This window comes from Ovis aries, chromosome 26, assembly GCF_016772045.2.
Source record: "Ovis aries strain OAR_USU_Benz2616 breed Rambouillet chromosome 26, ARS-UI_Ramb_v3.0, whole genome shotgun sequence".
In the NCBI taxonomy this organism is placed as follows: Eukaryota; Metazoa; Chordata; class Mammalia; order Artiodactyla; family Bovidae; genus Ovis; species Ovis aries.
In genome coordinates, this window is record NC_056079.1 from 1,334,597 (window position 1) to 1,359,680 (window position 25,084).

Genomic DNA, 25,084 nt, shown 5'->3' on the forward strand with positions numbered 1-25,084 from the left:
AATTTTGTGACTCTTAACCACGTCAATTAGATCAGTGAACTTTAATACCAGATATCAACTTTATATGGAATATTTTCCAGTTCCTGTGAATCTGAAATCAGTCATTTATGCCACTTTCTTTATATTTAATTTGTAAGCGATCACTTCTAAATTTAATAGAGTTTTTTATACATTTAATTTTGATACTCCTTTCCAAAGGTAGAGATACCTCATATGTATAATGTGTACAGAAGCAGGCAAAACTAGAGATCTCAGGGCTTTACTTTAAAAACAAGGACTTAGTTATGAACCAGATGTTACATTATAAGTTTACTATTTTACAAAGAATGGTTGAGATACATTAAAATTGCTTGTTCAGATGACTGAGGCTTATTATTTTTTTAAAGGTTTTGTAGTGACCCAAGGAGAACAGAGCAGATGAAACCAAGGAGGGTCTTGGAAGCAAGAGCGGAAAGCCCAGACCTGTGGTGTCCCTCCCGCCCCCATGCTGTAACTGTTAACGATCTCAGGTCCTCCTGACCAGTGTAACCTGTCTCCCCTCCTACCCCACAACGAGAAGGCATTTGCCTTACTCTTCCCCACCCAGTATACTTGCCTCATCGGAAATTCTTTTCCGACCGGCACCCGGACCACGACAGGTTTGGCTGAGGGAGCAGTTCCAGCGGTTTGAACTTTATACTTGCCACTTTCTTCCCCCTTGGTTTCAGGTCTTGTCTGATTGAGTTAATCAGGCTCAGTCTCAGGTTCTTGTGGCCTGTATTTATATTTTCGACCAAAATACCAAAATACCAAAAATCTTCTCTTCAAGATTTCTAAGAGAAAGTTGTTTGTAGTTCCCCCAAAGAACTGGTCTGTCACCTGAAAGATTTTATCAGCGACAAGATTTCTAATTAGATTGAAATTTATTTTATGAGTTTTATGTGTTATGATTTTAGAGTTTATCATATCTTCAAAGGTTTGTGTGAGGCATATAGCAAAGACCTTTTCTCTGAGTTACAAATTAAGCGCAAAGCAATGTCATTATTTTTATTTTTATGAGCCCTTGAATGCTAGTTTCCACTTGCTTCCAGAGTTCTCAGTATGGTGGAGACTTGCCCAAACATGACTTCCAAGTCCCACTCAGCCCGGACCATTGCCCCAGAGCAGTACTTTCCGTCAGGATCTCCTTTTTCAAGAAGACCTCCAAACTGAACCGTAGTCCCCTTAGCTGATGGTCAGAGGTCAAGGTGCAGCTCCGGGAGACTCACCCTTAGCCCGGTAATTGGCTCCACTGTCTTTTGTGTTATTGTCCTGAGGCCTGCTTTCTGAAATGCAAAAAGGACAAACTAGAAGGGGTGGTCTGTGCAGAGAGTGCTGAAAGGTGAGCACCAGATATGGGATGTCATCAGCACAGAGGCAAAGCCTCACAGGTGCGTATGCAGAGTTAGGGGGGAAAAAGCAAACTTAGTTACAGTCTACAGGTTAGGAACAAAGTGAAAGCCAGGAGCCATCAGGCCTGCTCTCTTCTCTCCATCTGCTATGTTCCCAAGAAAGAAAAGGAAAACCCGTTCCTCTTTGCCTTTTCTCTGTGACAGGTGAGTGGAACGAGGCCTTGAGAGAGGAGACCTGGATGAGGTGGGATCCATGTGTTTCAGAGAAGGGTCCCATTTCAGGTTGGATTGCCCCCTCCCCAAATAGACATGGTGGGTCCTAACCCCAGCCCCTCAGAATGTGACCTTATTTCAAAATAGGGTCTTTATAGTAGTCATCAGGTTAAAATGAAGTCTGGGGGGGCGTCCTAATGGGCTATGACAGGTGCCCTTATGGAAAGGGGGGTCTGGGAACAGTGCAGGGGAAGGGAGACGCGGGGACACGCTGGTGGGGACCAGGGGGCCGCTGCCACCCCCAGAGGGAAGCCGGGAGCAGACCTGCCCGAGGCTTCCCAGGGGGCTTAGTCTTAGATCTGTGAGAAAACAAGCTCCTGTTGCTCTAGGCCGCCCGACATGTGGTGCTGGGTTACAGAGGTCCCAGGACGCTGACGTGACCCCGAAGCAAGAGGGACCAAGTCGTGAGTCAGGCAGGCGAGTGCGTGCTGGTTTCCCAGTGGGCACCTGTCAGGGGGGTGGACACAGTCTCTCTGTGCTGCTTCCACATCACATACAACTAAATGTACACATTCTGAGTAGACTCACAGCTGCAGACAGAGGTAACTCACGGGCACACAGTGGCTGCACCCTTGCCCCAGTTCCAGCGGTTGCAGCAGACTCCCAGGGGCTGGGGGCTTAATCCCCCGATGCTTATTTCTCACACTCTGCAGACTGGACATCCAGCTCCCACGTCTGCTGAGGACAGGCGGTTCCTCCCCAGCTCCATCAGTGGCATCTTTTCCCCATGTCCTCACCTGGCATCAGAGCCCAGATGCCATCCAGAGGTTCCACCCAAGGCCCTCCCAGTACCTGCCCTCACCCAGGGTTAGGGTCCACGTGTGCGCTGGGCACGCGCCTGCCCTCTGGAGTAGGCTGTTTACAGGACGAACTGGCTGAGGTGTGTCGTCTTCTCTGTTGAGACAGCCAGAGTGTGGGTTGGAAAGGAATTTCTAGACAGAGCATTTCAGAAGGGAGTGAGTTTATTAAGAGCAAAGGGCAGATGAAGTGGACTCTGCGAGTGCAGTGGGCCGACCTCCCGACAGACCAGGTGGAGCTGACAGTTTTCTTAGCTTAGTAACTGGTTTTATAGCCTTAAGACAAAATAAGGCTGGAAGGCTGGCCTTAGGTGATTGGCTGGGGCACTGTAGGATGTTTTCTAGAGTGGGTGTCTGCGTAATTGGGAGTCAGGAAGTTTGTTAGCAATGATTAGTGGGCTTTTGACAACAGTCACAAAGGGGCTATGTCAGCTTGGGAGGTGACCTTGGCTCTGGGTTCTGTTTCTGTGGCTGGTGCCAGGCGCACCTGTGGCCTTGGGGCAGGACTCCACATCCTCCTGGACCAGGAGCTCCTGGGGCAGAGCAGAGATGCCGCATCGTCACTGCCTGTCCCACCCCAGAGACGGCCTTGCTGCACACAGAGGACAGCGAGTGAGGCTCTGCGATGTGGGTTCCAGGGCTGCTGGGCTCACACGGAAACCCCCACAACGCGCCTCTGTGCCCAGGGCCGGCCCGGAGCCTGCCCGTACATTCCGCATGGGCCCCGAGATGCTTCAGCCTCGTTTTTGACAAAATAACAGACAAGACTGTGCAAAATTCTGTACAAAGGTCACAGTTTAAGCCGTGCCTCCCATGGCTAAGCTCAGATTGGCCTAAACAGAAGTCTCTCTGGGGTTCATCCAGGCAGCCCCTGCCCTCCCTGACCCGTCTCTGAGTCCTCACATCGCCCCACTTTCCCAGCTGCACCCCAATTCCAGCCCAGCCTCGGGTCCGCCCGAGTCCGCCCCTGCTTCCTGCTCTTTGCCCTTGGTAAGTCAGCATCTGTTGCCACACTGGTCGTCTGGAAGCTAAGCGGAAGCCTGTGTCTGAGATGGTGGTGTCGGTGTCTGAGCAGCACCCGCCCAGCGATGACCCCTTGTCTCAGTGGCTCATGGGCTCTAATTCCCAGCAAATCGTCGAGGTGGCTTGACTTGAATTTACAAGTCATGTTTCAGCAGAAGACACGAGGGCAGCAGCTCTTCAGACCTTATTTGTTCCTCTTTTCAATTAATTTTTCATTATGCACTTCAGTTAAGAACTTAATCACTTCAACAGTAACCTTCAGCCTCGGCTCTTAACATAGTACAAACAAGACTGGGTACCCAAGCATCTGAGAAGGAGAATAAGAGCAAGAGTAGCCATACTTCCCAGTGCGGACTGGCCGCTGCTGGTCTGAGGGCCTCGGTCACCTAGGAGATGACCTTGACCATCCCACGGGGCCCTGTGAGGGAAGCAAACGTCACCCAGGTGTCCAGCGAGCAGGTCAGCGCTTCAGGCCCTGGACACAGGACCTCCGGGGGCAGCTCAGGAGCCAGCTCTTTACTAACCAGCCGGGGAGGACTTAAACTCCGACCCAGGAGAGCCACCCTGGTGCAGCCCCCTGCAGGTCTGGGTGGCAGGGAAAAGTACTAGCTGCGTTTTAAAGAAACAGAAGCAGGTACTAAACCTCACCCCACGCCTTAAATTCAGCAGAAAGTTCAAAGCGGTCTTGCTCTCACTGGCTTTGTTTCGCTCTTGGGTCTTTTTGTTGTTAGTTTTTCACAGGGTTGAAAGAACTGACTGTCCACCTGAAAATGTAGGTGTGAACTCTGGCAAACTGCCTCAGATGTGCCCTGGGTTTGTTCTGCGCAGGTCAGACAGGCAGCCTGGGAGGTGCTGTGGTGGCGGAGGACAGCTGTGTTCACACAGCCCACAGACAGTAGGTTGGGCCCCCCATGGGGTCACGCGGGGAGACAGAAGTAATGGGGACCTTTATGGTGGTCCTCCTGGGAAAGGCAGGGCGGGCAGGGGGTTGCTAAGTCTGAACCACTTCGCTGGATCTGGCTCCGGGCAGGGGCCCCCACCGTCTGACATGTCTGTCCTGCTGATTAGGGCGCCTGCCTGGGAAGCTAGTGTCACGGGAGAGCCGGATGGAGCGGGTGGGGGAGCTGTGTAGTTTATACGTGGTCTCCTCAGTCAGGGAGGGGCGGTCCTTCCTGGTCAGACATGCCCCAAGGTATCAAAGTGTTATAAATACAGAAAAAAGAAAACATCCTTAACACACAAACATAGCTTTAAACCAAGACTTACTTTCTCAACCGAGAATACATTCTGTTTTATCGCAATATCTCTTCTCCCTTCGGAATGGACCGCGGTTAACTGAAATGGCCATGGTTACTTGTTCACTTGGAGCACATACTACAAAAAATGCTTGGACTTCCCTGGTGGTCCAGTGGCTCAGAATCCACCTGCTAATGCGGGGGACACGGCTTCGCTCCCTGGCCCAGGAAGACTTCACACACCACAGAGCAGCTAAGCCCATGCACCGCAACTCCTGAAGCCTGAGCGGCCAGAGCCCGGAGCCTGGAGCCCGCGCTCTGCAGGAGCAAAGCCACCGCAGTGAGCAGCCTGCACGCTGCAGCTGGAGAAAGCCCACACGGCAGTGAGGACCCAGCACAGCCATAAAGAAATAAATATGTTTAAAAATGCTTATGAAACAAAAAACATCTCTGTATGGGTGTTCTTGCTTTCTGTGATACAGTGACTGCCCTAAGCTTAGGCCCTGTCTCTTCTCTTGATGCTTGTAAACACAAGTTCAGACCATCCTGTTATTTTCTTAAGTGAAAGTGAAAATCACTCAGTCATGTCCGACTCTGTGATCCCATGAACTATTCCTTGGAATTCTCCAGGACAGAACACTGGAGTGAGTAGCCTTTCCCTTCTCCAGGGGATCTTCCCGACCCAGGAATCGAACTGGGGTCTCCTACATTGCAGGCGGATTCTTTACCAGCTGAGCTACCAGGAAAGCCCCTTTTTCTTAAGTGAATTGTGTACGAACAGGAAGGTTGCTCCCAGGTGCTTGGAGGTTGGGAGCTCGTTGATTTTCATTGTTAATATTTATTGGTAGAAAAGAACAGAAGACCAGTTGGCAGAGTCCAGACATAAAGCTGCCCTGTCTGCAGATTTTAGGGTTTTTTAGTTTATTAAAGTTTTATTCGTTGTTTTGGCTGCCTCTGTGTCTCTGTGCGGGCTTTTCTCTGGTCGTGGGGAGCAGGGGCTGCTCTCCAGCAGCGCGGGGCGGGCTTCTCGTCGCCGTGGCTTCTCTGGTTGCAGGGCACAGGCTCCGGGGCACGCGGGCCCAGGGCTTGGGGCGCGTGGGCTTTCTTGCTCTGTGGCACGTGGGATCTTCCTGGATCAGGGATAGAACCCGTGTCCCCAGGTTGGCAGGCGGATTCTCATCCACTGAGCCGCGAGGGAAGCCCTGTCTGCAGTCTTGTTTGGGAAACATGACTCTGAGGTCAGTGCGTGTCATTTCACCCCAACCTGGTGAGTCCTCCCTGGTGAAGGCGGAAGCAGCCCCTCTCGGACCGTCTGGAGGCTCCGTCCTCCGTTCTGCTGCTTGTCTTTATCCTGGAACGACTCACACTAAACAGGATTGCCGGCTGGGCTCCAGTTTGGCCGTGGGGCCAGGCCACCTCGCCCCTGCTGGGCATGACCACGACCCTGAGTGGCGCTTGGGCATCCCCTGGCCCTTGTGCTGGGTGACTTTTGTCCAGAGTGACTCAGACCTTGCCTGTGACACTCCCCCATGTCTACCAAGTAATTATGGAGACCAGAGTCACTCTGCCCTGGTCTCACTGAGCAGAGGACTTTGTCAGAGGATGGCGGTGGTCGGGTCATCCAGGGCCCTCAGGCCCTGGTGAACGGGACAGCTCTGATGGCTCCTCTGGCTCGGTGACTGTAAAAAGAGAGAAAGGCCTGCCAGTAGGGAGTCTGTCTCCTAATTGTGGCTGTGGTTTCTGCTCAGCTGACCCCAGTCTCACATCCTTGTCTCTGCGTCCAACACTGCAGTTCCCAGGGGAAAAAACTGAAAACTCTCGGGTGGGTTTTTGCTGTTTGGCGATTTTGCACATCCTGTCTCAGTGGGTTACTTCTGGGATTTGCCTGCTTACAATATTCTACCTGACACTGGGAACGCTCAATCCTGCTTTCTTTACGTGCCTGTGTATCACCTTGTGCTCTGTTTGGCGGGGGATGGAGGGCAAATTTTGAGTCTGTAAATTTGTCTGTAAAATAATAACCGAGGTGAGAGATCAAGGTCATTAATCTCTCTGTGGTATGAATTGAGCATTTCTCACAGTTGCGCTTGACCCTAGGTCACCTGATTTCCATCTGGTACCAACCCGAGAGGTGGAACTGGACCAACTGGTTGGGGGCGTCTCTCGCAGGGTTTCTGTTTGTAACTAGGGCATCTCCACGCCCGGCCCCCGCAGGGCTGACGTTTCCTGGGCTTCATCTTCCTGCGAGTACAGCATCCAGGGCACGCTCCCCCACGCCGTGACAACCCAGACTGTCCAGACTGGGCCCTGGAGGGGGGTGTTCCAGCTGAGGGTGCACTGCAGCTGGCCCCGGAAGCAGCCTGACTCTGCAGTGCTACAACCAGCAGTTTTCTCGAGGCGGTTTTGTTGTTACAGTGGTGTGTTTGGCCAGGGGAGACTTAAGGATTGTTTGCAAGCCAAGATAATGACAGCCATTAGCTTCCAGCTTGTCATTTGCACCAGAGCAAACCGGCTTCGCTGACATTCAAGGAGCAGAAGCCTGGATGCCCAAAGAAACTTTTTTTTAGTATTTATTTTTATTTTACTTATCTGGCTGTGTCAGGTTTTAGCTGCGGCACGCAAACGTAGTTGCAGCATGTGGGGTCTAGTTCCCGGACCAGGGATGGATGGAACCCTGGCCCCTGTATTGGGAGCACGGCGTCTTAGCCACGGGACCACCAGGGAAGTCCCTGGAAAAAGACTTTAGGCCAGTCTCATCTTCTCCTGTCTGTGGCTCAGAGGTTAATCAAGCCTTCCGAGGTCCCGGAGCAGTAGGAGTAAAACTGGCGAGAAAGAGTTGAGACCCCAGTCTGAGCCTTTAGCATGTTTTCAGACTCTTGGATCCAAGCCATAGGCACCGTGGTTGGTGGTTCAAAAATATGCTTTGCAGAGAAAGAAATGGACATAATGAATACTCAGGAGCAGGAATGACTCTGCTGCTGCTGCTGCTCAGTCACTTCAGTCGTGTCCGACTCTGTGCGACCCCAGAGACGGCAGCCCACCAGGCTCCCCCATCCCTGGGATTCTCTAGGCAAGAATACTGGAGTGGGTTGCCATTTCCTTCTCCAATGCATGAAAGTGAAAAGTCAAAGAGAAGTCGCTTAGTCGTGTCCGACTCTTAGCGACCCCATGGACTGCTGCCTACCAGGCTCCTCCGCCCATGGGATTTTCCAGGCAAGAGTACTGGAGTGGGGTGCCATTGCCTTCTCCAAGGAATGACTCTAGGAAGGTACATTTTTCTGTGATAAATGTCTTTTGTTTCCAGGAAGTTTTTGTTTTGCCACAGTTGTTAAGGAGCTAGTATTCATGAGACTGAAACCAAGTGGGTGCCGATTCGGGGGCTTCAAAGAGCTCCCGTACACAGTCCTTTATGTTTCGGAGCAGAGAGAACGGGGTGAGAGGAGGCAAGGTGGGAGGTAAGAGGCGCTTTATTAGAATAGGAGATGCCCTGAGAACGCACTGGCTACAGTTTCACAATCGGAGGAAAAGTGGGGAGGGGAGGAGACCTTCTTTGTCTTTCTTGAGCAGAGGTCATGGTTCCATCATCAGCTCTTCCTCCGGGTTGAGCAAGGGAGTCTTCTTGACTCTACATGGTCAAGCAAGGTCCACAAATTAGTGCTTTTGTGTGTGCAGAGAACACATCCTGGGGATCCCTAACTTGCTGAGCTCACGGGCAGGATGTGGGTCTCACGTCACCGCTGTTTTGTTGTTGGGGGCATGTCTCGTGTGTCTCTCACACGGTTCTGCTGCTCAGCAAGCCTGCTCTCTTGAGAGATCATGAACCTACAGGGGTCTCCCGTATTGCTCTACTCACAGCCCTCGAGTGGGATGAATTATTTAATTGCCCACTTTGACCCTTCACTCTGACCCTGTCAAGACTAGTTGCTGAAACACAGTGAGCAGCTCCAGTTCAAGGCACCACGAGACCCGTGTGGGGACCTGGAGGCCTGCGTGGTGGGGGCAGTGGGGAGGAGACTGGGCTCACCTTCAAATACAACAGGGACAAGTGGGGTCATAGCCAAGGAGCAGGATGGCTGTGGGGGCTGGGGGACCAGATGTTCCCGGGAGGAAGCACCAAGGTCAGGGCATTCTCACTGGACACTTAACAGGGAGGCCCAGGTGATAATATGGGGAGGTGGGGCTAAGGAATCTGATAAGATATCCACTGTGGGGGATTTTTGCTAAAGCTGAACTAAAGGTGCAAGGACAGGCCCGAGGGCAGGCCTTGAGGACGGAGGGCAGCCTGGCTCGAGCTGGGGGGGCCCCCCAGATCGCCAGCATAGCCAGAACCCACAGCCTGTGCTTGTTTCTGACCCAGCACAGGTCCCGGGCTTGCAGCTGTTGATTGGCAGCAGGGTGTGGGGGTGCCACTCTCCAGTGTAGCATTCCAGAGTCACTCCACTCGCGAGAGTGACTCCCGGGTTTAAAACTGCGGAGATCCCTCCCTCCCTCCCTCCCTTGGTTCTTAGGAAGAGAGGAGAAATCCACCCCCGCCCCTCCTCGGGTCTGCTACTGTCTTCTAAAAACCTGTCTTTTTCTTGATTAAACAATGTGTACTGCTTATATGGTCAGAAAGATGCCGCCCTGGCCACCTCCTCCACAAGTTGTATTTTCAGTCCTCCTCTCTATACCCTCACAGCTTGGACCCCCAAACTCGGCCTCCCCGAGCCCTGTGGGAAATGGGACCAGTCAGTCAGTTACCCTCACCCGGGCTTGGCTTCCTTACCTACAACGCATGGGGAGTGTTCGTGCAGCTGAGATACAAATTGACCATTTACAGAAAGGGGTTAGCTTGGACAGATCCAGGGCAGGAATCAGGGGCATTTCATTCAGTCTCAATTCCCCCGGTTATTTATCACTAGTTACACCTGTAATGTTTGGAAAACATGACTGCTTTTAGCAGGATGCTTTAAAGATAGCAGAGCAGATGACAAGACCCTTGAAGGCACTGAGGAATTTACTGCCTGTGTCACTAGCAAGCCATCACCTGGCGCCGCCGACCCCAGCTCCTCCTCTGCGAGGCGGCGTGGTCACCGCCTGGCGCAGGCACGGAGCGCGTGCTCCGGTGCAGCTCCGGGGCCGAGGTCGGGAGGCGGTGGCCCCCCAGCGGTTCACATCTATTTCCACAGGACAGGTAGGCCTCGGGGTTCAGCCTAAACTAATGAGCCAAGCCCAAGTGTGAGCGGAAACCTCCAGTGTGCTGCAGGGATACAGTGATCGCTGATACTTTCAAGGGCGGTGATAATTCCACGTCTTATTTCGTCCTCAGAGAAGTCCTGAGAGGCGGCTGAGGCCGTGGTTCTCCTCACGGGTTACAGGGGCAGGAAGACCGCAGAGTCTGCGGGCTGGGCGGCCTTCCTGCAGCTCAGTCAAGCGACCGCGGGCGCCTCAGGCAGCGGGTCAGGATGGGGCGGGAGGGCAGAGGCCGCTTCCCACGGGGCCCCACGGGCTCTTTCTGCCGCACCCGCGCTGGTCACCGCGGAGGTGCCGGGCACGGGCCCAGGGGCTACTAACACCGCAGTCAGAAAATCAACAGCGAACTAGGACAAACGCAGGAGAGCACAGGATGCCCAGCGGCGACAAGTGTCCTGGAGGTGGCCTCCGGGGTGAGACCGCGGGGAGCGCGCTGCTGGGGACACGGGAGCACGCGGGCGGCCGGGTGTCAGCGGGGTCTCACGGCCTCCCCCGCTGCTCCATCCGGGGCGCAGGGCTGCCTGGCTCCAGGCCGGGAGGCGGTCCCGGCGCTCCCGAGCCCGGCCCCGTGCGCCCGGGGCGAGGCCCCCACGCTGGGCGGGGGCCAGGCGCGGGAGAGAGGCGGTGCTCCGCTGCCGACCTCACGGCCCCGCGAGCCGCCAGGCCGCAGTGCGGTCCCTGCCCCGGGCACGCGCGCCCGGCCGGCGCCCGGACCCGGCTGCCCCGGCGCGCGCGGGGCCAGCCTGTAGGGAGCGGGTCACCTGCCCGCGCGAGGGGAAGCGAAACTGCGCCCGCGGCCTCCGCCGGGCGGTCACTGCGGGCCGCCGGGGCTCCGCCGGGTGTCTCCGCGGGGCGCGGCGGGAGAACCGAGGCGTGGCTGGGCCGCGTTCCCGGCGAGTGCGGCACCGGCGGCCCTTTCCTGGTCCATCTCGGTCCGGGGAACCGGCCTGGGCCATGAAGGGCACGTCCCCGGCTGGTTCCCTAGAGGCCAGAGAGCTCCGCCCCCCCCCCTACGCTCGTGGTACGGCCCGCGCCCCCTGCAGGCGGTGGTACGGCCCGCGCCCCCTGCGTGCGGTGGTACGGCCCGCGCCCCCTGCGTGCGGTGGTACGGCCCGCGCCCCCGCCCGGCTTGCACCCTTGGTATCGCCCACAGCCGGGAGGCCACGCCCCCGGAGGCGCATGCGCGGCGCCGGGCGCGCGGGTCGTGACCCCTCGGTGATCTGGTGGGCGCTGGGCGGGGCCGGGTTCTCCAGTTGGTCCGCGTCTCCTCGGCGATCTGAGAGCCCCAGCGCCGCGCTGAGGATCCCCGCGCCCACCAGGTGCGGCCAGCGGTGCTTGACAGCCAGGCCTGGACTTGTGGGGGCGGGATCCGGCTCGCCCGTCCTCAGGTGAGCGCGCAGGGGGTCAGGTCGTCCTGTTCTCAGGTGGGCCGGGCAGTGGTCAGGTCGCTCGGTCCTCGGGTGAGCCGCACGGGGGTCTAATTGCCCCTTGCGCAGATGGGCCGGCAAGGATCAAGTCGCTCCTTCCGCAGGTGACCATGGAGAGGGACAGGTCATCCTGTCCGCAGGTGGGCCGGGAGTGGTCAGGTCGCTCAGGCAGCTGCTGAGCCGCGCGGGGCTCCTGCCGCGGTGGGAGGGGTGCAGTCCGCGGGCGGTCCGAGAAGACACTGGCAGGCCAACCGAGACCAGGTCGTGCTGGCTGTAGGACTTGTTTATATTTTTTGAATTATGTCCATTGAGAGTGTTTTCTTACTTACTTTTTGTATGTCAAAAATTAAGTTTATTCTGCTTTAAATGTTGACATAAAATAGGTTGTACCACTTTAAAACTTGGAGAACACCTCTTTCACACTGCAGATTAAAGGGATGCAGTTTTGTGGGTGGAATAGGGAATAGGAGCTTTTTTAGGAGATGAAAAGTACTGAAAAGTAAAAGAGGAGAGCTGCACAGGTGAAATGGAAATTGACCAGTTTTTTAAAGACTTGGCTGGTTCTCTCCAAGCCATCAGTTGCTGCCACATCCCATCTTTAACTCAGTGGGATCTTCCTGCATGTCTTCACGCAAGCTCTGCTCTGCATCCTCAAATCAGTGATATTCTTTTGTGTGTGTGTATGTGAAGTATGATAGCTTTACCATGTTGAGCGTGTCTTTAAATTTTGGGAAAAAAATGTTTAAAAGCTGCTGAAATATAATTCTCAAAATACAGAGGCGTAATTCCTGAGCAAACAGGGAGCACACATCAGGTTGGACTAACTCACTGAGGAAAGACCTTCAGAGAGGACAGAACCAACTCTGGGTCCGAGGTTGGGGCGGGGGATAGTCCAGGAATACTGCACCTCATTGGTGCCTCTGGCTGACCTCACAGCATAGTCCCTGCCGAACAGACCTGCTGTGTGCCCTGGAAGGTCAGGTGACCCTCAGGGGCCTTCAGGCGACCCAGGGTGCCTTAAGAAAGCCTACTTCTCTCTCTTTCTGACGTATTTCCAAGTTTTGGATCAGTGTAGCCTCCAGTGAACAGCGGGAGCTCACACCTGCTCTGATGGCAAGACCCCGGTCCCCGGGACAGGGCTGTGGAAACCCTCCTCTTGAGTTTCCTAAAACGCCTGGTCCAGTGCAAGGAAGCGGCCGAAACCACCGAATCTTGTGAAAGAGTGAGACGAAGTTTGTACATAGATTGATTTCCCAAAGAAACTGGAGGCCTGTGGGGCAGAATTGGGCTTTCCAGCCCTGGAGCCCCTTCCCCTCGGCTGCGGGGCCTTGGCTGCCCAGAAGCAGGGGCTACAGTGGGGTGACTCCAGAGCCCCCCAGGATTGAAAGACCAGGGGGTCCGTGCTCCTGGGTGTGGCTCTGCAGGGGGAAGCAACAGGGACCTTGAGCTGGGGCCTGAGGTAAGGCCAGCCTGCTGCCACAGGACCAGCTGGCCCCTGGTCCCCTTGCCTAGAAGGTGAGGGGTGTGGTGGGGTGGGGGGCAGGCGCTGAGCCACTGGAGCTCTGCCTGCCGCCCTCTGGTCTGTGCTGCCTTCCTGAGCAGGGCCCGGCTGCACCCTGGGGAACCGCTTGCCAAACGGCAGCAGTGCCACCTCGGGGTTCTGGGGGCTGTCTGGCCGCTGACTAGGTTCCTGCAGACCACCTCCAACCCAAGGCCTGGACTTGTCCCCTCATAGCTCAGATGAGTCACCTCACCTGTGTGTCCCTGAGGCCCAGGGTGACAGGTTGGACCTGCCCAACCTGCCCAGAAGCTCTAAGCAGGCCGCTGTGCAGGAGGGTGTGTTCGGGGAGGGCTTGAGCAATGACCAGGGTGGGGTGGGTATATTGGGATCGAGTCCTGGGGGTGGAGTATGGGGGTTGGATCCCAGGGGTTGAATCTTGGGGTCGAGTCCCGGGGGTGGAGTACTAGGGGTCAGGTACTGGGGTGGAGTACTGGGGGTAGAGTACTAAGGCCAGGTACTGGGGTTGGGTACTGGGTTCGGGTACTGGGGTCAGGTACTAGGGGTGGGTCCTGGGGGTGAAGTACTGCAGTTGAGTACTGGGGGTCAGATACTGGGGTTGGGTACTGGGGGTGGAATACTGAGGTTGGGTACTGGGGGTGGGTCCTGGGGTCAGGTACTGGGGTTGGGTCCTGGGGGTGAAGTACTAGGGGTCAGATACTGGGGTTGGGTACTGGGGTGGAGCACTGAGGTTGGGTACTAGGGGTGGGTCCTGGGGTCGGGTGCTGTGGTGGAGTCCTGGGGTTGGGTACAGGGGTGGAGTACTGAGGTCGGGTACTGGGGGTGGGTCCTGGGGTCGGGTACTCGGGTGGAGTTCTGGGGTCGGGTCCCAGGTCTGCACAGGGAGTTGCGTCCGTGTCTCTGATGGGTCCCACCTCGGCTCTATCTGGCCTGGGAGCTTCAGTGTCTGCCTTGACCGCAGCACAGATCCTGGAAGGCGTGAGGACCTGGAACCAGGCTAAGGTTGCCCGTCAGTGACTCTGGAGGCCGGTGGTTTCCCTGGTTCCTGGGTGCTGGGAGCTGCCCTCCCCTCCACCCTGGCTTCTCCTGTGTCCTCAGAGGCGGGTGGTCAACTCTGCTGTGGCCTCGCGTCTCCGCTTCCCACCCTCCCGGGCCCTCTGCCCGGCCCCTCAGGACCGCACGTCTCCATGTGCTGCCTGGTGGGCAGCAGGGAGGTCAGAGCTGGGGACGTGGCATGGGAGGTGCTGGTCCGTTCCCGGCTTTCTCCCCAGGACGACCGGGTTTGGTTTGGTTTTTAACTTGGCTCACAGTTAAAGCCACCTGCAGCACACAGGAGGCGTTCACACGCTTTCAGTTATGTTCCCTTGGTTAGGAAAAGGAAGCCACTAAACCACTGTTCTCAGGGTTGCAGGGCCCTAGAGCTGGGGGTACCGGGGATGTTCAGTGGTTCCGCACCTGCTTAGGGCACCTGGGCATGTCAGACACTCCCGCAGCTGGCCCTTCAGGACAGTGAGGGCAGGCCCTGGACAGGTGCCCGGGGCGCCCTGCGTGATTGAAAGGAGCAGGTGAGCCCACGGGCGGTCTGAGCCCCCGGCCCAGCTCTGAGGACCTGGACACGGCGGTCCCGTGAGCCGGGCAGACCCCCAGCCGGCAGCCCCGCGTCGGCTCCTGCCCTCCTCTTGGCCCACCTCTGTCCTGACTCTGGCTCTTGGGTTCCTGCTCCTCAACAGTGGAGCCAGGGTCAGAACCTACCGCCCTGTTCCTGGTTCTTTAGTCCCGGGGCCCCAGGGTCCGCCAGCCTTGGAAAAGGGGCCTCTGTATGAGCCACTCCCCTGGCGAGCTCAAGTTGTTTAGTCAGAGCTTTTCAGGGTCACAGGGGAAAGGGAACCCCCATTTCAAGACAGAGCTCCATGAAGTGAGGTGCTGGCTTGGAGCGCAGTGCCCAGGGGACAGGGTGAAGGCTTGAGAGGGGCTGCCTTTCAGCAGAGCTCAGGGTTGCGCGGCCCCTGCATGGGGCTCGGCTCTGGACGGGGAGGCTTCTTTCCGTCTGCCTGGCCCACTCCTGTCGGAGCTGGCCCTCACCCTGTGGGGCTGGAAGCCGGCCTCTGCGGGGCCAGACGGCTCCGGGCTCTGCTCTGAGAGGGCCATGCAGGTGTGGCCTCGGAGAACGGCATAGCCCGTGGTGCTCACAGGGCCTGGAGGCGGGGCCCGGTGGTCAGGGGGCAGCGGGCAGCACAGAGGGCGACGGAGACCACAGCCTGTCCTGGGGTGTGCTGGCAAAGGAAGGCAGGGTGGGGTGAACACAAGACTGGCCTGTTCTAGTGATCTCTCTGGGTTTTGGGCGACAGGGGTGTTCTGAGCTGCCGGGCACCCGTAGTGGGACTAGTTCAAGAACAATTGGCATGAAACTATGATTTGATCTGCAGATCTCTGAGCACCTGCCATAGTATCCAGGCAGAGGAGTGTCCCCTCCAGGGGCAGGGCAGGTGGAGGAGGCTGGGCCTGGCCAGGGGGGTTGGCACAGGTCGTGGGCGGCTCCTGGTGGGCCCTTGGCTGGTGGGGTGGCGTCTGGGGAGTCCAGATGTCAGAACATCACAGTAGACAGAAACACAGATATATACACACACACCCAGATGTGTACACACACAGATGTGTACACACACAGATGTGTACACGCACAGATGTGTACACGCACAGATGCACATACAGATGTACACAGAGATACACACAGATGTGTACACACACAGATGTACACACACAGATATACGTACGCACAGAAATCAGAGATACATGCACACACAGATGCGCACACATAGATACACATACAGATGTACATACAGAGAGATACATGCATACACAGATATACACACAGATGTGTACACACACAGATGTACACACACACAGATATACGTACGCACAGAAATCAGAGAGATACACGCACACACAGATGCACATACACAGATGCACACACATAGATACACATACAGATGTACATCCAGAGAGATACATGCACACACAGAGATACAGATGTGTACACACACATGTATGTACAGGGATCAGAGATACACACACAGATGCACACACATAGATACACACACAGATGTACATACAGAGAGATACATGCACACACAGAGATACAGATGTGTACACACACATGTATGTACAGGGATCAGAGAGACACACACAGATGCACACACATAGATACACATACAGATGTACATACAGAGATACACACACACACAGATGTACACACACAGATACATGCATAGACCTGCACACACAGATGAGTCGGGCCCGTGTCGTTCCCTGCCCCATCCACACCCTCTCCATCTGTCACGTCACTGTCTCTCGCGTGTCTGTCCCTCCAGTGGAAGCTTTCTTGCTGTGTGTGTGTGTCACCCAGACGCAGGCGCACAGGTTGGGGCTTGTTGCCCGTGCCGTGACCCTCTCCCTGGCGCGGGCATGGCCTGCGTGCCGCTTTGTCCGGCCAGCAGAAGGTCAGGCTCTGTTCTTCTCCAGGCTGAGGACGGGCGCATGAAGGTCCAGGGGCCAAGGCCCTGGCGCAGTGTGTGGACCCTGGCCTGGCTGAGACGACGCGGGCAGCATGAGCCTCCTGGGCGCTGGTGCCCTTGACCTGGACTTCGCCTCCGGGCAGGTCCGCGGGGCGCTGGTGGCCGCGGGCTGTGCCTTCTACCTGGGCGTCTTCGTGGTCTGCCACTGGCTGTCCTCCCTCCTGAACGCCACCTACCGCTCGCTGGCGGCCCGTGAGCAGGTCTTCTGGAACCTGGCGGCCACACGCGCGGTCTTCGGCATCCAGGGCACCGCGGCGGGGCTGTGGGCGCTGCTGCTGGACCCCGTGCTCCAGGCCGACAAGGCGCTCGGCCAGCAGGACTGGTGCTGGTTCCACATCACCACGGCCACCGGCTTCTTCTTCTTCGAGAACCTCGCCCTTCACGTGTCCAACGTGCTCTTCCGCACCTTCGACGGCTTCCTGGCCGTGCACCACCTCTTCGCCTTCCTGGGGTATCTTGGCTGCACAGTCAACCTCCAAGCCGGCCACTACCTGCCCATGGTCACGCTGCTCCTGGAGATGAGCACGCCCTTCACCTGCATCTCCTGGATGCTGCTGAAGGTAGGCCCCCACAGCTGCTCGGTCTGTTCCCCCACAGCCTCTGCGCCCGGCCGCAGTCCCTTCACCCCTGACGCCCCTGCTGCTGGCCCCTTGTGGCCTGTGCTGTCCCCTGGCTGGGTTAGAGCATAAAGGCAGTAGGAAGCTCATTCTGATCGAATTCCATTTTAATAATTGTAAGCAGGCTTCCAGCCCATGGCAAAAGAAGATGTGGTGGGCGGCGCGTCTGCCGTAGTGGACAGGGTATTTTGGTAGATGCTCACTTGTCTCCTGTGTTTTCTTCATGGTGGCCTTGTGGCTCGGTAGTTGGGGCTTGCAGTTGCAGTTGCCCCCTGGTGAGTGGGATCAAACCTGTGTCCCCTGCATTGGAAAGTGGATTCTTAACCACTGGACTGCCAGGGAGGTCTCAGTAGACAGTATTTGTAAGCCCTTGAAAATGTGCTTTTTCTGTGTGTCTATATGCATCTCTTGAAGGTTCATTTCACGTTGCGTTATTTTACACACATCTTGGTGGCCAGCACAGCATTGTCAGCCGTAGGGCGCGTGTGCAGCGGGCTTCGGGAGCTTACTCGTCTCGTTTGATTGAAGCCTGCTGCCTGTTGCTGGGTACCTCCCCGCCGCCCCCAGCAGCCACCGTCCGCGTCTGATTTCGGGCTGCCGGACGCCTGGTCCTCGTGCACTTGTGCCGTCTTTCCCGTCCTGGTGGATGTCGCCGGGTGAACGTCCTCCGGGTCCAGCCGTGCTGTCGCCCTGCAGAGCTCCCTCCTTTTCTCGGGCTGGGGGTTCCCATCGCGGGTGTGGGCGCGTTCTCGCCCGCCGTCCGTCAGGGAGCGCTCGGCGGTGCTTCGGCCTCAGTCACGGTGACTGCTGCGGTGAGCACGGGGCGCTGAGGCCCTTCCAGATCCTGGTTTCGGTTCCCTTCCTGGGCCCTAAGGCAGTTCCGGTTTTAGAAACAACCCCCCGCGCTGTTCCCCCGGTGGCCGCGCATTCTGTTCCCACCAGCAGCGCAGAGTTCAGGCTCTCCACGTCCTCACCAGTGTACGCTTCCTTTGTCTCTTGGATGTTGGCTCACTGGCGTCGGTCTTGCTTTTCCCTGATGACTGGTGACAGGGAGCATGCTTGCATTTCATCTGTCGGTTGGCTCTTTATGTGTCATCTTTGGAAAACTGTTCAAGTCCTTGGCCCGTGTTTCAGTCAGAGTCTTTGTTATGTTTTACTGTTGAGTGTAGTCCTGTTTTTAAAAACAATTTTATGTATTTATCTGTTTTTGGCTGTGCTGGGTCCTCGTTGCCGCTCAGACTTTCCTCTCGTTGCAGAGATCAGGGTCTGCCCTCCAGCTGCCGTGGCAGGCTTCTCTTGTTGGCTGTGGGCCCTGGGGCTCATGGGTCAGTAGCTGCGACTCCTGGGCTCCAGAGTGTAGGCTCCGTAGATGTTGCTCAAGGCATAATTGCTGTGCAGCACACGGGGTCTTCCTGGATCAGGGGTCAAGCTTGTGTCTCCTGCAGTGGCAGGCAGCATTCTTTACCGCTGAGCCACCGGGAACCTCTGGAGTTCACATGTTCAAGGTTAGTCTCTTATTAGACATATGGTTGGCAAATACTTTCCCGCACTTTGTAGATTGCCTTTTCACTCTGTTGTTTCCTCTGCTTTGAAGAAACGTTTTAGTTTGTCATCCCAGCTGTTTGTGTTTCCACTGTCTTTACTTTTGCTGTAATGTTCGTCAGAAGATGTGCTGTCTCCAGCTTTGTTCTTTTCTTTCAAGATTGATTTGGGTATTTGGGGTCTTCTGTGGTTTTGTGTGAACTTTAGATTTTTATTGTTAAAAATGCCATCGGAGTTTTGGCAGGGGTTACACCGTACACCTCCCATGTGGCTCAGATGGTAAAGAATCTGCCTGCTGTGCAGGAGATGTGAGTTCGATCCCTGTGTTGGGAAGATCCCCTAAAGAAGGAAAAGGTAACCCACTCCAGTATTCTTGCCTGGAGAATCCCACAGACAGAGGAGCCTGGTGGGCTGCAGTCCAGGGGGTTGCAGAGAGTTGGACTCGACTGAGGAACTGACACGCTTTACACTGAACCTGTGGATGACTGGGGGCCTCCCTGGTGACTCTTCCAGTTCAGCTAGTGTGTTCTTCAGCTCCTTGGTTTTGCTGGGACTTTTTTACATTTCATCTGTTCACTAATTTCCATTTTTATAAACCGTGTGTTTCTCTTGGCCGCACGGGGTCTTTGCTGCAGCACGCAGGCGCTCTCTGGTTGCCATGTCGGGCTTCTCGTCGCCGTGGCATCTCCTGTTGCAGACCATGGGCTCCAGGGCACTCAGGCTCAGGCGCTGTGGCACATGGGCTCCGCTGCTCTGGCGTGTGGGGTCCCAGACCTGGGGTCAAGCCCTGTCCCTGCACTGGCAGGCGGATTCCCAGCCCCTGGGCCACTGGGGAAGCCCAGTGTCCACTCTGTCCGTGTGTCCTCCTGCCCCTGGGGAGCATCCTGTGCCAGTCCCAGGGCCTCCCCTCAGCAGGGCTGGGGATGGGTCCTGCCCCTCTGTGTGGAGCGAAAGGTTGTGCCTCATCTCCAGGCCTCTGTTGGAGTCCGTGCGTTAGACGGAGCTGACCTCTGCCCAGCTCGCAACCAATTGGCTCAGCTGGGGCCCTGGGGCTTCTTGGCAGCATCCTCCTGGGGAAGGGCGGAGGCTATGGCTTTTGTCTGCTCACCTGTTCGGAGCCCCACGAACAAGTTGGGTGCTGGACACCCCAGGCCCTCCCTCTTCGGCGTGAAGCAGGGAGCTGGTGTCTCCTCCTGACCCCAGGGTGCTCTGGGACATGAACCGTCCTGTTGCTCCAGGAGGCCTGTCCTGGCGGCAGGGCGCTTTCCGTGGGTCCCTGATTCCTCACGATGGAGTCTGCCAGTGGCCTGCAGCTCACATAGGCCTCCCCCAGTGACCCTCACACGTCAGGCACTGGGGAGGGGATCTGTGGTAGCTCCTCCCGAGGTAGGGCAGCCCCCCTCCTTAGGAAGCGGACAGACCCCAGCTGTGGGGGGATCCCAGAGGGAGAGGCACTTTGTTTGGGGTCTTTTTCCTCTGAAGTGTTTGGATGCCATTCACGTAGGATGGAAATGAAAAAGGGGGTCCAGGGATGGGACCCCCTTCTTGCAGCCTTGCTGTGTTCACCATGTGGCCAGCGGCCCCACAGCAAAGCTGTCCCGTCAGTTAAGACAGCTCAGAGCCAGCGTGTCCAGGTAGATTAGTTCTTCTAGTTTGGGTCCTGTTGAGCCTTGGGAGTAAATGCCGCTCAGATGCTGAAACCCCTCTAAGCCTTTCGCAAAGCTGCCGAGTTCTTGCTTGGTAGGGCTTCGGGGTCCAGGCATTCTCGCCATGGACTCTGGTTTGATGAGATGCAGGTGGGTGTTGGGACCAGACGTCACCACCAGTGTGATGTAGTTTACACCCCAGATGGGCTCACGCTTCTGTTTCCTCCTTCAGTTTGGTTCTGAAATGCTGTTTATAAATAATAACAAATGAATTACACACTCATACATCTAAGCTGGTTCATCCACAGAGACACTAATCCAGGTGAAGATGAATTGGTATTAAAAAAAAAAACCAGTGAATTTATGTGTAAATATATACCAGGCACACTACCTGCTGGGACCCAAGCTAGACAAAGGAACCTTGCATGGTTAAGTCTCAGACTGTTACTGACCCAGCTTTTCTCAGAGCATTTGGTGATGATGAATGCAAAAATTTTAGTGCCCGAGTAACAGCAAAAATGCCCAGTTCCCAAGCTTGAAGTTTTCTGAACTTAATGCAGTTATTGTAGAAGTAAAAGTTCATGCTCTGGTGTGGATGCTAGTGATTTAAGATGACTGCTTTCAGCACGTGGGGAAACTGTGGAAAAGAGTACCTTTAGTGAACTCTGGAGGAGACGGCTCAGTGGATGGAAGGTGGCTTGCTGGCCGCTTGGGGGGAGAGGATGAGCAGTGGCCCCATCCCCCAAGCATTCACAGCTCACTGTGCACTTCGTGTGTGCACCCCAAGACACGCCTAGCTCACATCTCCACTCTACAGCTTGTACATTTAATGTCCTCGGGCCAAGGCAAAGGCTAAATCTTTCTCATGTAAGGAACCTATCATTGAAAGCCTCAAACCTTACATGTTTTGCTGTTTGAGAAGCACTCTTTTCTGTCTGATCGTACAGTTTAAGGAATTTTACTTGTGTGAGTCACGATTCTGACTGACATAAAGTGCAGAATGCCTGCCCCACGCACTGGGTATAAAACTGTTTCTATAGAACTGCGGTGTTTCCCTAGTACTCTGTGGTTTTCTTTTTCCTTGAAATATTGACATTTAATCCATATGAAAAAAAAGTATTTTTAAGTAAGGTGGGAAGTGAGATCCCACTGGATTTCCCAGGAAGTGAGCAAGCATCCTGATGTAATTACATCATCCATCCTTTCCCTGGGGAGTCAAAATGCTGCCCAGTCTAAGCCCCCATATATCTCACTCACTTCTGCGTTTCGTGTTGTTTATTTCTTGCACTGCAATCGCCTAATTTCTTAAGCGTCGCCACATTTCATCCTTTGCTGAGGCACCTTCCGTCCTCCTGGTGCATCTACTGCATGGGTGGAATTATTTAGAGTTATTTTAAAGCGGTAAAATATGGAGGGAGGTATTCTCTTATTTAGACTAAATCTGGATGGAGTCTAGGAGGGAAGAAGGTAACGTCTTTTGAGTGTTTTCCATCCGAGAACGTAACGCGCCTCAATTCACCCAAGGCTTTTTCCGCAGGCCTGTTAGGGAGCCTGGCTCCCCGCCCCCACTGCTTCACTCTGCCCCGCCCTTCTGCTTTTCTTCACACCCATCTCTTCGTCTAGGCTTGATAGAAGCTGATGTGAATGGAGTTTTCAATATTTAAAACTGCCGGAATAAACAGGTTGTTTCTCTGGGTATTATCAGCAGATGATTTAAACATCCCGGGTAGTAGAAGAGGACACGGTCATGTCTGGCCTAGAAACAGCAGGCAACTCAAGTTTTCTGCGAAGTTACTTTTGGAAGTTCACAGTCCTCCAGACCAGGAAGAAACTCATGCTTCTACTGTTCTAAGTTGGCCCTGGGTCACGGGCCCTGTTTCTTCCCGTCTTTCCGTGTCAGAGCTCTGTGAACGCCTTCTGCAGCTCCCAGAGGTCAGGGGCCTCCTGCTACAGTGTGGTCCCTCCAGAGGTCGCTGTCCGTGTCCCTTCCGGACTCGGCAGGTGCAGCTGCAGTGAAGCCACCCTGTTCCCAGCCTCAGCAGGCAGCTGCCTGGCCCGCGGCAGTGCCTCCCCGGGCCCCTCTCCTCCTGTGCGTTCCAGAGGGGCCCTCCCCTGGGAAGGGGCCCAGGACGAGCCCCAGCCCCAGTGCGGCCCAGAGCGTCGAGGAGAGGCCGGGGTGCACAAGCTCGTGGGTCTGCGGTGTGCGGGCCGTCCAGGTGCAGCGAGTCCTGTCTCTGTGTGCCCCGTCCGCTGTGCAGAGTCTTCAGGTTCCCTGTTGGGCTTTGGCTACAGCTAGTTTTACTGTGAATTTAGAATAATTTTAGGGCAAGTTCGCTTGGGCTTGTGTCCATGGGCTGCTGGGGTGACAATGCCAGAAGACAGCCGGGGACACCTCTCATCCCGGGGCCTGGGGAGGTCGGTCACGGGGGATGGCCGCGTCTCCCAGCGACACCTCATCACTGGCTGTGTGCGGTGCGTGCACGGCCCGGGGCGGGGGCGGGGTGAGGGGGCGGGGCGGGCCCAGGGAGGGAGGCGGGGCGGCTGTGGGCGGGGCGGGCTGCGGGAGGCCCGCGGCCCCGCCCCTGAGCGCTCTCTGCCCCCGACAGGCTGGCTGCGCGCACTCGCGGCTCTGGAGGCTGAACCAGTGGGCCATGGTGCACCTGTTCCACTGCCGCATGGTGCTCACCTACCACATGTGGTGGGTCTGCCTGGGCCACTGGGGCCGCCTGGCCCGCAGCCTCTTCCTGCCACACCTGGCACTCTTCGTGGTCGGCTTGGCCCTCCTCACGCTGCTCATCAACCCCTACTGGACCCGCAAGAAGACTCAGCAACTGCTCAACCCCGTGGACTGGAACTTCGCACCTGACCGCCCCAATGGACCCGTGCAGCCCAAGAAGGCCAGGTAGCAGCCTCGGCCCCCAGCCCGCGGCCTGCGGCCGCCCCCCAACACCAACCCCAGGCGTGGCGCCGGATGCCCTGGAGCTGATGTGCCCAGGGACAGCGTCCCGCCCGGCCTGTGCGCGGCCTCCCCAGGAGGGCCGTGGGGCAGCCCCCGAGGCGTCCCTGCTACCTGCTCACGGCCCTGCTGGCGTGGGCAGGAGAGAAGGCCCCCAGGTCCTTACCCCGACACCTGCCGAGGGGGCGTCTCCCGGGCGAAGCTTATCCAAGCGAGAATTTTGCTTCCCCTTTGTGTGGCTCTGCTAACACTGGAGGGAGACGTGAGTAGTCACTTGTGTAGATGTGAGAGCTGCTTTTAACCGAGCGTGCAGCCAGCCCGTTACTCCTAATCGCTGTAGGTTTCGAGTCAGGGAGCCGTCTGGGGATCCGCCCCGGCGGTGCTGGGCTGCAGGCCCCGCCGTCACCCTCACGTGTTGGCCCCACAGTTTAATTGACAGTGCTGACATCTTTTTCTTGCCACCAATGTGCAATTAAAATGAAAAGCTTGTATCTGTTGAAAGTGCCCTTGAGTGTTTTTGGAAAACACGTTTATTGGTCGTGAGTCTCGTGTGCCCTGGGGAGCGCAGGGGCAGGGGGTGCACACAGGTCAGGAGGTGTAACACCTGCTTGCGTCAACTGGAGAGGCGGCTTCAATGTTAAACACACCGGGCAAACCGCGTTCCTCCTAGGGCTCCTCCCCCTCGCGCAGACCCTGGGGCCCGAGGCTGTTTCCACCGCCCAGAACTTGAATAAAGTGACAGACGTTCACAGAACCTGAAGGCACGTCCCTGCGTATCTCTCAGTGCTGCTCACCTTGCTTCGGAGGTTTTCCGTCTTGGAGATGCAGCTGTGATGATGTCTTCACGTGCTCAAACTCAGGTTAAGATCTGAAACGGTCAGCTTGAGTCCCACGTGACCCTCACTGGGACTTTGACCTTCTGGGTTCAGTCTCTGCATCCCGTCCCGGCCAAGCTGGTGTTGGCTCCACCCCTACCGACTTCCAGGAAGACACAGCTGGGCATTCGGGCAGAAAGAGCCTCCTGAGATGATGAGCCAGCAGCCTGGTGCCTCCGCTGCCCGGCAGCATTCGCCCTCCTCCACCGCAAGCATCCCCTCGCTCGGCTCTGCCAGCGTTGCTGCTCTGGGCCCTGGGGCTTTCACAGTCACAGCGCTGGATGCCGAGGGTGTCTCGCTCTCTGGCACGAACCCATCCGGGGAGTTGGCACCGTCCATCTTCACAGCGGGGCCTGAGGCTTGGGTGGTGGCCAGCTGGGCAGTGGCCTCGCAGCTGAGGCCCGTGCACTGCGTGCAGCACAGCAGCGCCCCGCTGACCCTGGCCATCAGGCCCAGGTGCATCCCCGGTTTGCAGAGCGCTGAGCGGCCGTGTCTGCCTGTCCAGGACAGGCGCAGGGTCCACCAGGAAGGGCAGTGTTAGTAGTTTGGGGGTGAGAGCCCCCAAAGCCACGTGGGTGTGGCCGGGCGCCCTGTAGGTTCAGCTGCCATCAGGGCTGGTCCGGCGATGGGCTGACGGGCTAACGTTTCCTTTCAATGTGTCTGTGTTTAAAAAAGCGCAGTGGGGAGACTGGCTCCTCTCCCTCCTGCATGTGCACCTTGGAGGCTGGTCCCTGTGCCTCACGACGGCCAGAGGCTGCCCCAGGACAGGGTGCGGAGCGGGTGGACGGGGGCCCCTCTGGGGTCCCCCGGGGTCCTCTCCTCAGGGCCCCAGGCTCTCACCTGATCTGCCTGTCTGATGGAGGCCCCTTGAGGTGGGCAGGACCCAGAGCTGGGGGGAGCAGCCCCAGGAGGAGGGGAGCGGGTCCGAGTGAGCCGGCAGCCCAGGAGGTCCGACAGGTTTCTAGTTGTACGAGTCACGTTTGCAGCTCACCCGGAAGAG

General features: G+C 56.6%; 1 protein-coding gene and 1 long non-coding RNA gene across 5 annotated transcripts; one reads left to right on the forward strand and one right to left on the reverse strand.

The window, feature by feature from the left end:
- Window positions 1-8,147: 8,147 nt before the first annotated feature.
- Window positions 8,148-10,459, reverse strand: LOC132658691 (uncharacterized). The gene is made up of 2 exons (XR_009598619.1): window positions 9,464-10,459; window positions 8,148-8,323 (listed from the first exon to the last, which is right to left on the reverse strand). It is a non-coding gene; the product is annotated as an uncharacterized LOC132658691 (long non-coding RNA).
- CLN8 (CLN8 transmembrane ER and ERGIC protein) lies at window positions 9,795-23,710 on the forward strand. 4 transcript variants are annotated; one of them, XM_012105653.4, is made up of 3 exons: window positions 9,795-10,343; window positions 16,396-17,008; window positions 22,860-23,710. In XM_012105653.4, the coding sequence occupies exons 2-3, from the start codon at window positions 16,481-16,483 to the stop codon at window positions 23,157-23,159; spliced, it is 828 nt and encodes a 275-aa protein (XP_011961043.2). In that variant the 5' UTR covers window positions 9,795-10,343; window positions 16,396-16,480; the 3' UTR covers window positions 23,160-23,710. The 4 variants fall into 4 exon arrangements, with proteins under 4 accessions (XP_011961043.2, XP_027818456.1, XP_027818457.1 ...); XM_027962655.3 differs by having other exon boundaries at window positions 9,795-9,871; XM_027962656.3 differs by lacking the exon at window positions 9,795-10,343 and adding an exon at window positions 11,182-11,461.
- Window positions 23,711-25,084: the final 1,374 nt, after the last annotated feature.